This window comes from Scyliorhinus canicula, chromosome 2 (assembly GCF_902713615.1).
Source record: "Scyliorhinus canicula chromosome 2, sScyCan1.1, whole genome shotgun sequence".
NCBI lineage: Eukaryota > Metazoa > Chordata > Chondrichthyes > Carcharhiniformes > Scyliorhinidae > Scyliorhinus > Scyliorhinus canicula.
This window is the reverse complement of record NC_052147.1, coordinates 6,724,653-6,738,834: the sequence shown is the minus strand read 5'-3', so window position 1 is coordinate 6,738,834 and position 14,182 is coordinate 6,724,653. Positions and strand designations below refer to the sequence as shown.

At 50.1% G+C, this 14,182-nt stretch overlaps 2 protein-coding genes across 8 annotated transcripts in view; both read left to right on the top strand.

The window, feature by feature from the left end:
- The window catches only part of LOC119979765 (cytosolic carboxypeptidase 3-like), a 268,954-nt gene extending 266,150 nt beyond the window's left edge, over positions 1–2,804 (top strand). For 6 of the 7 annotated variants that reach the window (XM_038773113.1, XM_038773093.1, XM_038822401.1 and 3 more), the window contains 2 exons: positions 695–790; positions 2,371–2,804. The gene's annotated coding sequence lies outside the window, so the exon portion shown is untranslated. Of the gene's footprint in view, positions 1–694; positions 791–2,370 lie in introns of those variants that run through there. The other variant, XM_038773078.1, reaches the window with a different exon arrangement.
- The window catches only part of LOC119962496, a 40,009-nt gene continuing 28,191 nt past the window's right edge, over positions 2,365–14,182 (top strand). The window contains exons 1-2 of the mRNA XM_038790442.1: positions 2,365–2,526; positions 11,475–11,561. Coding sequence (XP_038646370.1) covers positions 2,365–2,526; positions 11,475–11,561 — 249 coding nt within the window. The remainder of the gene's footprint in view (positions 2,527–11,474; positions 11,562–14,182) is intronic.

Here is a 14,182-nt window from a genome sequence, read left to right as displayed (position 1 = left end):
AGACCACCACTTACTCTCTCCCCCTCAGGTCTACTTGTTCCTCAGTTCCCTGCTGAAAACAAAGTGCCAATACCTATTGTTTTGCAGCTTAATATCCAGCTCACGAGGAACTACGCAATAAAAAAGATGAAGAGTAACTGAACCTTTGCTGGTCTTCCCACCACATAAATACTTCAAAAGCACTTCATTGGCTGTAAGACGATTTGGGACATTGTGAGATCATGAAAGGGTGTGTGTGTGAAATGCAAGTTCTTTATTTTCTGACCTTAGTCTTTTTTATTGCTTTTAGACTCTCCCTTGGCATAAAGAAGGCAGATGATGCAGACTTTACCACCCTCTTGGCTCCATCCAATTCACTTGGACAGGGAATGTCAAGGACATCCTTCCCACCCAAAGGTCAACTGAGGCATTCCTTGGGGCCTTTGTTGCTGGCATTGAATTGTCTATCAATTGACGTTTGGATTTGCGTCGGTCACTTACTCTTCAAGTGATTATTCTCCCCTTTTCCCCTTTTTTAAGTCTCTCCACCTGACCAACTAACCTCTTTGATCCACAGACATGCACAAAATTGGGGAATGCACCACTTCATGCTGTGACTTAGCATCAGTGCTTACCCACAATCCCCCCTGAACTGTTCATTTCTCCTTCCCTTTGTATTGTGCCAACCGTTAAGAATGTAAACTTTCTTCATCAGCAGCTCTCTCAGCACCAAGATTGGTTAAAAAATAGTGGAAAATGGAGGACAGAGGATCTACAGAGTGCAGACCGCCAGCTTTTCCAAAAAGTTCAGGTAGGCTTCACTATTAACTCTGGGCATTTACCATTCCTCGAATTGTGACTTGACCATGTCCATCGGGCATGAAGTGGGCAGAAGGAGCCTATCCCCCCCCTCACTCCACCCAAGCCTCCCCAAGAATTGGTTGGAGACCCTAACTGAGACTTGAATGAACGTCATGGTCAGAACTCATTACCATTCTGTTGTGATAGCTTGTTAATCAGTGAGGCTCAACAATCTACCAGCTCCACAGAACTCAGTATATCCAGGTAATTAAAGGGAACGGGTGGATGCTATGTCAGGGTGGAAATACTGTGGGAAAGCTATAGAGGGGTGGATGTCACACATAACAATATCTGTGCCATGACCCCCTCCAAATATAAACTGTTTTGTAAATCTCATCAGAGCAATCCCTTTTAGGCCCACTATTGAGGGTTGGTTTAGCACAGTGGGCTAAAGAGCTGGCTTGTAATGCAGAACACAGCCAGCAGCGCAGGTTCAATTCCCATACCGGCCTCCCCAAACAGGCACCGGAAAGTGGCGACTAGGGTCTTTTCACAGTAACTTCATTGAAGCCGACTTGTGACAATTATTATTAATTTGCATGAACCAATGAAGTTCATGCCTATTTCTGATGGATGTTTGGGTCAAGGCCGTTCCATTATGGTGGTGGCCTGGCTGTTGGAACCAAAGGGGTGGTAAGCAGTGCCTTGCTAAGAGTAGCCTGCTAAAGAGTTCAAGACCAGAGCAATTGCAGTTAATTCTGTCTCTCAGGGAATCCAGGGTCTTAGGCATTTTCAGATCAGGCATCAAAATTAATTTGTGTGTGACGGATCCAGGACCAGTGGAATAGTAATGGCCAAAGCCACCTGATTTCTGTCCCTATCTCTCAGAACACAAGCACAGACCAGGTTTTGATCTTTAACCTTCCAGCAGCTTATGTGTAAGCAGCAACCAGGCTGCCCACTGCAAACCTGTGGCTCAGAGTTGGTGCACGATTGAGTGGGGAACACTCTTGCCTCTGAGTCAGAAGGTTGTGCGTTCAAGTTCCACAGTAGAGACTGAAATTTATATTGTAGGTTGATATACCAAGTTTGGGACTGAAGGTGTGATGCTCTGTCGGGGGTGTTCTGCGGGATCCTCCGCTTCGCCGGCTGTGTACCCACGCCCGTGGGTTTTCCCACTGGGCAGGGGTGGGCACAATGGGAAACCCCATTGGACGGGTGCGGGAAGGGAGAATCCCGCTGCTGGCGGGGGCGCGCCATGCCGGAAAATGGGGCGGGTGGGACGGACAATTCCACCCGTTGTCTTTCCATTAAACTGAATCTCCTTCTCTCTGAGGGTATTGAAACTGCTGCAGGATTGTTTGAAGAACACCAGGGTTCCAGCCAATGGCTTCCCTGAAATCAAAAATGATCTGATCAATATCTGATTGCTGTTTGTGGGGTTTTCCTGTCTGAATGTTTGTTGTTGTATTTCCTACAAGACAACTGCAAAACCTCTTCAAAAGTATTTTAATAGCTGTAAAGTTGTGGCTGTACTGAGTTTGTGACGGGTGTGATTAAAATGCAAGCTTTTCTTTCTTATCGATGCAGCCAACAGTAGCTTCTTCTTATATGGAAGGTGCCACAATCAGAGCACGGCTTCAGCCCCGTGACCCCTTTGAAGAGGAGAAGCAGGAGGAAGAACAACCAATCATCTTACGTAATTCTCGTCATCAGCAGAAAAACATTGCAATGAATGAAGGAAAGGTACTTGAAGACTTTTGCAGGAGAACAGTTTGTCCTTTGAGGTGCTGATGACCATGTACATTATCTAGGGTGTTTGGTGGGGCTCCAGTGGGTACGTAGGTGACTGTTAAGGCCGATCTGCACTCAGAGGGTTCCACTGTAAACAGGACAGGACATTGCAGATGACTGAGTTCGAGATGAGTTGCTCACTTGGAATTTTCTCGCCTGCATTTTCTCTCTACCTCTGCTATGCTTCTTTTGATCACCATGATGCCACACCCCAGACTCCAGCTGTCCCCAGAGATTCACTTTGGTAAGTGAGGTTCTGGCATTATGACTGCATGACCAAATTAACTAAGTTGTCATTGTATCAATATAGTGTGGCTGCTTAACATGTCAGCTTCGGTGAGTTCCTCAGTGTCTGGCATTTTATCTTGCCATTTGATTTTCAAGAGGGGTTCCGTACTAGTATTGTAATGCAGAGGACGACGACAATACTCTGGCGAGCTAGATTTGAATCTAGCTAGCCCCCCCTGGATTTTGTTTGGTCCGAAATGTAGAGGAGCTGCATAGAGTGAGACTTTGTGCTCTCTGCCTCCCCTTCGGATCCCCCTCCAGCTTTTTGCTGCCCTGAGCGCGATTGCTAGTGGTCGATCGCAAGAGCGAACAGCAGCGGGGACAGTGGGCATCCTTGTCTGGTGCCCCTGTGCAGCTGGAAGTATCGGGAGTTGGTGTTGCTTGTCCGTACGCTCGCCATGGGAGCGTTCTCTAGGGGCTTTACCCAGGAAGTGAACCTTGTTCCAAGCCCAAACCGCTCCAGTATCTCTATGAGGTATTTGCAAGGCCTCTTCTTTTTTTTAAATAATTTTTATTCAAATTTTCACAAAATATCAATAACAAAAAATATCAAGAAAAGAACAACCCCCCGGGGTGCTGCTGCTGCTGGCCTTTTCTACCTTTCTGCCAGGAGATCTAGGAATGGTTGCCACCGCCTGAAGAGCCCTGCACTGACCCCCTGAGGGCAAATTTCACCCTCTCCAATTTAATGAACCCCGCCATATCGTTGATCCAGGCCTCCACGCTTGGGGGGTCTCGCATCCTTCCACTGAAGAAGAATCCTCCGCCGGGCTACTAGGGACGCAAAGGCCAGAATGCCGGCCTCTTTCGCCTCCTGCACTCCCGGCTCCTCTGCAACTCCAAATATTGCGAGCCCCCAACCCGGATCGACCCTAGATCCTACCACTCTCAACACCGTCCTTGCTACACCCTTCCAAAATTCCCCCAGCGCTGGGCATGCCCAGAACATATGGGCATGGTTTCCGGCTCCCTGAGCACCTAATACACCTGTCCTCGTTCCCAAAAAAACCGGCTCATCCTTGTCTCGGTCATGTGAGCCCTATGCAGCACCTTAAACTGTATGAGGCTAAGCCCCGCACACGAAGAGGAGGAGTTCAAACTTTCTAGGGCGTCTGCCCACGTCCCCTCCTCAATCTCCTCACCCAGCTCCTCCTCCCATTTACCCTTCAGCTCCTCCACCGAGGCCTCGTCTACCTCCTGCATCACTTGGTACGTTGCCGAGATCCTCCCCTCTCCAACCCACACCCCCGAGAGCACCCTGTCCTGGACCCCACGCGGCGGCAACAGAGGGAACTCCGCCACCTGCCGCCTGACAAACGCCCTTACCTGCATGTACCTAAAGGTGTTCCCCGGGGGCAGCCCGAACTTCCCTTCCAGCTCACCCAGGCTCGCAAACTTCCCGTCCACAAACAGGTCCCTCAACCTCCTAACACCTGCCCTGTGCCAACTCAGGAACCCGCCATCAATTCTCCCCGGGACAAACCGGTGGTTCCCCCATATCGGGGACCCCATCGAGGCCCCCACCTCCTCCCTGTGCCGTCTCCATTGCCCCCACATTTTGAGGGTAGCCGCCACCACCGGGCTCATGGTATACCTCGTTGGAGGGAGCGGCAGCGGCGCCGTTACCAACGCCTCCAGGATCGTGCCCACACAGGACGCCATCTCCATCCTCTTCCATGCTGCCCCTTCCCCGTCCATCACCCACTTACGCACTATCGCTGCGTTGGCAGCCCAATAATACCCACAGAGGTTCGGCAGCGCCAGCCCCCCCTATCCCTGCCCCGCTCCAGAAACACCCTTCTCACCCTCGGGGTCCCGTGCGCCCACACAAATCCCGTAATGCTCCTGTTAACCCGCCTGAAAAAGGCCTTCGGGATAAGGATGGGGAGGCATTGGAACAGGAACAGAAACCTCGGGAGCACCGTCACCTTGACTGACTGCACCCTACTCGCCAGAGACAGCGGCAACATATCCCACCTCTTAAACTCCTCCTCCATTTGCTCCACCAGCCTTGTGAGGTTAAGCTTATGCAAGGCCCCCCAGCTCCTGGCCACCTGAACCCCCAAGTAGCTGAAGCTCCTCTCCGCCCTATTTATTGGTAGCCTACCCATCCCCCCTCCTGGTCCCCCGGGTGTACAACGAACAGCTCGCTCTTCCCCAAGTTGAGCTTGTATCCTGAGATATCCCCAAATTCCCTGAGAATCCTCATCACCTCCGGCATTCCCCCCACCGGGTCCGCCACATACAACAATAGGTTGTCCGTGTAGAGCGACACCTGGTGTTCATCCCACCCCGCACCAGTCCCCTCCAGTTCCTCGACTCCCTCAACGCCATGGCCATGGGTTCAGTTGCCAGCGCAAAAAGCAGGGGGGATAAGGGACACCCCTGCCTCGTCCCTCGGTATATCCGGAAATACTCCGACCTCCTCCTATTCGTGGCCACGCTCGCCATCGGGGCCTCAGAACAGCCTCACCCACCTGACAAACCCCTCCCCAAACCCGAACCTTTCCAGCACCTCCCACAAGTACCCCCGCTCAACCCTATCAAAGGCCTTCTCCACGTCCAACGCCACCACTATCTCCGCCTCCCCTTCTACCGCCGGCATCATTATAACATTCAAGAGCCTCCGTATGTTAGTGTTCAGCTGCCTCCCCTTCACGAACCCCGTTTTATCCTCGTGGATAACCTGCGGCACACAGTCCTCTATCCTCGTGGCTAAGATCTTTGCCAACAGCTTGGTATCTACATTTAAGAGTGAGATCGGCCTGTATGACCCACACTGCAGGGGATCCTTGTCCCACTTAATGATCAAGGAGATCAGCGCCCGAGACATCGTCGGAGGCAGAGCACCCCCTTCCCTTACCTCGTTGAAGGTCCTAACCAACAGGGGACCCAACAGGTCTGCATACTATCTTATAAAATTCAACCGGGAACCCATCCGCCCCGGCGCCTTCCCTGACTGCATGCTCCCTATCCCTTTGACCAGCTCCTCCAGCCCCCAGTCCCTCCACCTGTCCCTCCTCCACCCTTGGGAATCTCAACCGGTCCAAGAAGCGCCCCAGTCCCCCCCCCCTCCGCCAGGGGTTCGGACCGATACAGTTCCTCATAAAAGTCCCTGAAGACCCCATTAATGTCTACCCCCCTTCGCACCACATTTCCTTCCCTATCCTTAACTCCACCAATCTCCCTGGCTGCGTCCCGCTTACGGAGCTGGTGCGCCAGCATCCTGCTCGTCTTCTCCCCATATTCATACACCGCTCCCTGTGCCTTCCTCCACTGAGCTTCCGCCTTTCTGGTGGTCCATAAGTTGAACTCAGCCTGGAGACTACGCCGCTCCCTCAGCAATCCCTCCTCCGGAGCCTCGCGTATCTCCTGTCCATCCTCACCATCTCCCCACCAGTCTCTCCCTCGCTCTCTGCTCTCTCCTCCCCCTGTCTGCTCGAATGGAGATCAACTCCCCCCGAACCACCGCCTTCAGCGCCTCCCAGACCGTCCCCACTCGAACCTCCCCATTGTCATTGGCCTCCAGGTACCTCTCGATACATCCTTGGACCCGCCCGCCCACCTCCTCGTCCGCCAGCAGCCCCACCTCCAAGCGCCAAAGTGGGCAGTGGTCTCTTTCCTCCCCCAGCTTGAGGTCAACCCAGTGCGGGGCATGGTCCGAAATGGCGATAGCCGAATACTCAGCATCCTCCACCCTCGCAATCAGCGCCCTACTCATAACGAAGAATCAATCCGGGAATAGGCCTTATGCACATGGGAGAAGTATGAAAATTTGTCTGGCCCCTCGGCCTTGCAAACCTCCAAGGATCCACCCTCCCATCTGGTCCATAACCCCCTCAACACCTTAAGCCCCTCTGGCCTCCTACCCATCCTGGATCTGGATCGATCCAGTGGCGGATCCAGCACCGTGTTGAAATCCCCCCCGTTATCAGGCCCCCCACCTCCAAATCTGGAATCCGGCCCAACATGCGCCGCATGAAACCCGCATCGTCCCAATTCGGGGCGTATACATTGACCAGCACCACCCACTCCCCCTGCAGCTTGCCGCTTACCATCACATACCTCCCGCCACTGTCTGCCACCACATTCAATGCCTCGAATGACACCCTCTTCCCCACCAGGATCGCCATCCCCCGATTTTTTGCATCCAGCCCCGAATGGAATACCTGGCCTACCCATCCCTTCCTCAATCTAACCTGATCCGCCACCTTCAGGTGCGTCTCCTGAAGCATGGCCACATCCACCTTCAGCCCCTTCAGGTGCACAAACACGTGGGCCCGTTTGACCGTCCCATTCAGTCCCCTCACATTCCAGGTTATCAGCCGGATCAGGGGGCTACCTACCCCCCATCCCCCGCCGACTATCCATTACCCTTCCTCAGCCCGCCACGTGCCCACGCCCCTCGCTCAGCCCGTTCCCCACGGCGGCAGACCCCCATCCCGACCCCCTCCACATACTCCAGCTCCTTCTCAGCTATTCCAGTAGCAACCCAGTAGCCCCCCCCCCCCCGGCTAGGACCTCCGCTAGCTGCGTTGCTCCCCCCATTGTACTCCCACAAGTCAGCTGACTCCTGCTGACCCCGTCCCTACTCCCGCCACTCCTTCGACCCCTCCCAGCGTGGGACTTTCCTACCTCCCCAGTGTCCACCAGCAGGCTTTCCTCCTACCCCTCCCGCTCTCCAGCGGGAAAAAGCCCGCACTTCCCAGCTCGGTCCCTCCCCCTTCAACCCCTAGCGCGGGAAAAAGCACCGTGCTTTTCCACCTGCCGACCCCACCTCCCCTACACTGCAGCGCTCTGACCCCCCTCCTCGAGCCCCATTCCAACGAACCCAAGCAAAAACAGTGCTCTCCACCCGCCCTGAAAACAACAAAGAACCAACATTGAACCGAGAACCCCCCCTCGATATATAACACAATATAACACAGTTACATGCAGAGCCCCGCACCCCAGCCCTCAGTTAGAGTCCAACTTCTTGGCCTGCACAAAGGCCCACGCCTCCTCCGGGACTCAAGCAAAAGGTCCTTTAGGTGACCCACAAATGTGCCGGCTGTAACATGCCGAACTTCACTCCCTTTCTGTGCAGCACCACCTTGTCCGATTGTACCCGGCCCTCTTCTTTGCCACCTACGCACTCAGGTCCTGGTAGATCCTCACCACCGCGTTCTCCCACCTGCTACTACTCTGCTCCTTCTTGGCCCACCTGAGCACACACTCCCGGTCAGCAAACCGGTGGAACCGCACCAGCACCGCCCGGCGGGCTCATTCGGCTTGGGTCTTCTTGCCAATATTCGATGAGCCCCCTCCAGCTCCAGGGACCCCTGAAAGGCCCAGCTACCATCAGCGAATTTAACATGATGCCAACATAGGCCCCATGTCAGGCCCTTCCGAAAGGACCAGGACCCCGCAGATTTTCCGCCTCGACCGGTTCTCTCCATTTCCTCGAACCTCTCCTGCCATTTTTTTATGGAGCGCCTTGTGCATCTCCACCCTTCACCACGAGGCCTAAGGTCTCGTCCTCTCTTTCGGAGGCCTTTTGCCGGACCTCTCGAATCGCCACCCCCTGGGCCGTCCTGGGTCTCCAGCAGCTTGTCAATTGAAGCCTTCATCGCTCCAGCAGCTCTGCTTTAAGCTCCCTGAAGCAGCGCTGGAGAGGTCTCCTGCTGCGCCTGCGCCCACTGCCTCCATGCCTCCTGGTCTCCACCCGCTGCCATCTTGTGCTTCTTCCCTCGCTTCTGCTTTGGCGCTGAAACCACTTTCTTACTCGCCCCACTCCTGGTCCAGGCCATATACTACTGGGGAAATGTTGCTGACTCCTTCCCACGTCGGGAAACCGTCGAAAAAGTACCACTGGGGGCCCTAAAAAGAGCCCAAAAGTCCCGTTCCTGGCGGGAGTTGGCGAATGTGCGACTTAGCTCCACATAGCCGCAACCGGAAGACGCAAGGCCTCTTCTTGATGCCCTGTGGTGATGGTGGTTCCAACACTTGGGGGTGTGCTGCTAGCAGCTGGTCAGCATGCCATTGCCATGCAACGTTGTCTCTGGCCTTTTCGATATGGGACCTGTCTGTGCCAAGACGGTGGCAAGTACCCATTTGTCAGTCAGGTTGTAGCTCTGGTCCAGTATTGGCTCACCTTAACGGAAAGAGGGCCTCGAGGAGTTTGTTTTCCTTCTGGACTTCTGGGCTAATTGGTCCCTTCTCGACAATTTCATGAGTTTCTTCGGGTAACAGAGGTCAAATGTCGTTCGTAGTTTCCTTTTAACAGCATTTATACAGTTTATCGCCGTAATGTTTCTGCCCGGTTTCGAACCGGGGACTTTTGCGTGATAACCACTACACTACAGAAACCGCTTTTTAACAGCATTTATGCCAGCGAGTTCTGGATATTGGCATGAGGTGGGTTTCAGTGTACGGCCAAGAAGCTATTGACGTGTCGAACTAGTGACCTCCTCCCCCCCCTTGAAGCTTCCTGAGTTTTCAATGATTGCACAAATCTTTTGCAAGATCATTGGTCGAAGGAGAACAAGGCAGCAACTTAATGTGCTGAATGGAGTTCCACGTAATCCGTGAATTCCTGCGCGAGGAACTGAGGACCATTGTCGCTGACAATCTTCAGGGTTTCGCAACCTCGCAACATTTCATTTAATTTCTCGGTGGACCGGTCAGCAGAAATGAACTTTATTAGTGCCGCCTCTGGCCATTTGGAATGGCATCAACCACCAGCAGCAGTATTTGACACACAAGCACAGGGCTAACGAGCGGCTTTTAAAACAGACCAAGGCAGGCCAGCAATGTGGGTTAATTCCCGTTACTAGCCTTCCTGAACAGGCGCCGGAATGTGGTGACTAGGGGCTTTTCACAGTACCGTCATTTGAAGCCTACTTGTGACAATAAGCGATTTTCATTTTCACAAGGTGGGGTGGGGGGGCAAAGTCAATGTGGACATGTTGCCACGGCATCTTGGGTCATTTCAGGTGTAACAGCAACACTGGGGTGAGCTCCTGATTTTGGTGCAAACTTGGCATAAACTGGCTCGTTCCTCAATCAGAACATCCAAACTCACACCACCAGAAATGGGTTCTGGTGAGCTCCTTCATCCTCATCACCCCTGGATGGCCTTGGTGCAATTGTTCCAGCAACCTGTATCTTGCATTTCAAAAAATGATAACCTGTATTCCCCCCAGTAAGCAACCGTTCTGACCGACAACTCCCACCGCCAAGACATATGGCTTCAATTCCAGTGGTTCCTCCAGACCCTCCCTTTAAGGACCAGGTCCATCACCTTGTTCAGAACGGGTCATTTCTGGCATCATTCTTCATTTGTGCTGCTGTTACCGGCACATTTTCAAATTTGGAGAAGTAGAGAATCTTCAACGCACTACTGGATTTCTCTCCACTTGAGGGCAGGGGCAGCCTGGAAATACGTCTGTGTGTCACTCTGCCTGTGTTTTATATCTATTATGGACCAGGGCTTACAGAACACCAAAGTATATCATGGAGTTTCATCTGACCACAACTTTTAATAGATTTTGGTTATGAGAGCACAAGGGCCCACTTCACAGGTGTGATGCACAGAGATCTAAAGTATGTTTAAGAAAAAAAATGTTTATTCTACGGATTCACTTAACACTTTATGAACACACAGTAAACAGTTTATCAACTACCAACACTGATATCCTCACAGATACAATACTCTATAGGTAACCCTTAATAACTTTCTAACAACATTCTTAAGTCAAAAAGACTCTTTTAACAAAGACAGCCAGTTTGAAACCTCTACAGAAAGCGGGTATCACTTTTAAATTATCAAGTGATCTGAACACCTTTTAAAACATAGAGAAGAGACAGAGACTCCAACATCGTTGTAGTCTGAATACAGCTTTCAACTGAACACAAAACTAAGACACACTGCAGCTCCCAGCTCAAACGAAAGTAAAAGACAGAATCACATTCCACCCACACAATGACATCACTGCAAACTATTTGATAAACACCCATTTCTTAAGATACACTCCCATGACATATCGTACAGTGTGCTGAGAGAAGTAGAGCCCACCTCTGAAGCCTACTGCCGCCATTGAGGGAATCTCATGGTACGGGCTGAAGGCGGACATGAGTAGATGATGATCCATCAGCAGCGTGAAGTGGACGGCCATATAAGGACTGGTGAAACGTCCTCACACTGAAAAATAATGCTGAGCTTGTGCATATCTCATCTCTGCACTGGTTAGAGAGTGCGAATCGAAGACAATCGCCCTCTTCGCTCCACCACTGCAAGAATTCTCTTGGGTGAGGCACCACACGCCAATTGCAAGGGCAACTTGGGGTCAAAGTGAAACAAGAAATCAGACCTCTGAGTAGACCTGTTTGACAGTCCTGGTCCAATTTCCAAGATTGGCCATTACATGGAAGATTGTTGAATGGCTTTAAAAGGATTGGCAAATTTGGAATAAATTTGCCATAATAATTCACGAGATCCAGGAAAGACTTTAACTGGGACATGATTTCCTCCATTTTCTTTGGTGCCTTGTGAAGCCCCTTACTGTCAATGATATCCCTAAGTATCTTATCTAGTTCTGGACGAACTCACATTTCTACTTTTTTACATGTAGGCCATGTGCTTGCAGGTGTTTGCGGGTCTCCTCAAGGTTCTTCAGATGCTCTTCCTCTGTGGAACCAGTGATCAAGGTATCATCGAGGTAGCTTGTACCCCTTTGTGCCCACAGGATGTGGCCATAGACCTCTGAATAATGCTGGGGGTTGATGTGATCCCAAAGGGGAGCCTTTATTAGCAAAACAGCCCTGATGAGCCACTATTTCAGGAGGTGTTGGGATTCAGCAACCACTCCCATCTGCAGGTAGGCCTGGGACAGATCCAGCTTTGTGAATTTTTCACCCTAGGCAATTTTGGATTTGATTCTGTGTTTTTTAAATTTAGAGTACCAATTCATTTTATCCAATTAAGGGGCAATTTGGCGTGACATACATGCACTTCTTTGGGTTGTGGGGATGAGATCCACACAGACATGGGGAGAATGTGCAAATTCCACATGGACAGTGACCTAGGGCCGGGATCAAACCCTGGTCCTCGGTGCCGTGAGGTAGCAATGATAGCCACTGCGCGGCCGTGCCGGCCAACAAAAAAAAGTATAGTAATGAACTATTTTAAACGGGAAAATGCTGCTTTATCAATTTTTTGAATGTCTTGAGGAGGCAACAGAGAGTGTAGACAATGGTAATGTAGTAGATGTAATTTATCTAGACTAATGAATAAGGCTAAAGTATATGGAATTGTAGGAAAAATGGCAGAATGGATTGCGAGCTGGCTTCAAGGAAAAAAGCAGAGAATGGGAGTAAAGGATAGTTATTCAGAGTGGCAGAAGGCGGAAAGTTAATTCTCCCAAGGATCCGTACTGTGACCACCACTGTTCACAGGATGTTGTTGGTGGGCGATTCAGCAATGTAAAAGGGACTCTTTCTCATTGGAGATGGTCATTAGTTGGCCTGTGGTGCCGTGAATTATTCTTGCTATTTATCAGCCGAAGCCTAATCATTGTCCAGGACTTGCTGCATATGGACAGACTGCTTCATTATCTGAGGAAGTGAGAATGAAACTGAACACTGTGCACATCCTCACTATTCACTTTATGATAGAGGATTACTGATGAAGCAGCTGAAGATTGTTGGCCTCTGACACTACCCTGAAGCAATGTCCTGCTGCTGAAATGATTGACATCAAAGAACTGCAACCAGCTTCCTTTGTGCCAGGTATGGTTCCAGCCAGTGGAGAGAGTTTTCCTTGATCCCCATTCCCATTTTGCTGGAGCTCCTGAGTGCCACACTCGGTCAAATGCTGTCTCGACGTCAATCACTCTCACCGTGTCTCGGGAATTCAACTTATTTGTATATGTTGAACAAAGGCTATAATGAGATCTGTAATCAAGAGATTTCCAGTGGAACCTGCTGGATTCCCACATAAGGGATAAAGGACTAGAGAATGGGTTAATGAGGTTAGATGAAGCAGGTTGGGCAGAGCTCATGAGGAACATAAACACTGGCATAAACCATAGCTCAAATTACCTGTTTGTGCGCTGTAACATTTCGGTAATTCTATGTAATATATAAAACTGAAGATGAGAATTTTTTGTGCAATTCTGCAACAACAATTATAGCTTGTGACTAAACCTAAACTGTTTTTTGCTTTCCTCCCAAAGGTCTCTCCGGCCTTGAGTGCTGAGGAAATATCGCCATTTCAGAGGTAACTATGTTCTCTTTGATTTCCAAGGATAAGTGGACATTAAAGTTTTATTGCATTGAAACATAAGAAGACTTTGAAAAAATGGGTAAACATCCGTGAGATTGTCGTACTCTGAAGATGGAACTTTCATAGAAACACCATTCACATATGAGGCCAGGGTTTCTGCTGATGTCACTGTGGCAAGGCAAGGACAGCTGCAAGGAAATTCACCCGAAGCAGTTCTGTTTTTTGTTATGTCTCTGATACACACCACAAACAGTTTCACATATAATTTAGTGACTTACTTTGAAGTCAGTGATTTGCTAACCCAGCAAAGTGGTGCCCGTTTTTCACACATCTCCAAACTCCAGGTGGCAGAGATTTATACCCAATGTAACAAGCTGAAGCAAGCTGTCCAACGCTTGGACTAGAACTTAAGACAAATGTTGTTTATTCTCCCACAGCAAAGTTCTGGCTTGATTATGTGCAATACTGTAATTTTAATAAGCGTGGCTGCATTTAATTCATTGGATTCTTTGGTACATTCTGGGGATATGAAGGTGTGAGGAAAATAAATAATTTCTAAACCGAAAAAAGAATGGAGGGGTAATCGTCAAAATTTCTGTGTCCAATGAGCTGCCCAATTCAAAACTTTAAATTCACTGAAATAGTCTGAAAATCATGGGTAGTGTGTGCTGAACCTTTTGACATACAAATGTGTTTCTCTCCAATCACTACACCAGAAAATCACATCTTAATTGAAGAAAAGCAAGCGCTCAAAGGGAGCTGAAGTCAAAGGAAGCTCCAGTTAGAAGTTAGATTATTATTTTGTAATCCTGATTCGGTGCACATCTGTGCTCAGTTGGTGGCAACCTTGCTCTGAATCAGAAGTCAGGCTGGCACTGAGGGAATGCTGCATTGTCGGATAAGGTATTAGAAACTGAGGTTTGACTGCTGTCCCATAAATCCCAAAGTATTAGATTGAAGAAGAGTTCTTCCTCGTGTTTTGGCCAATCTTTATCCTTCAACTAGCACCACTAAAACAGATTATTTATAGCCATTTTCAGTCTAATGTTTGCTGGA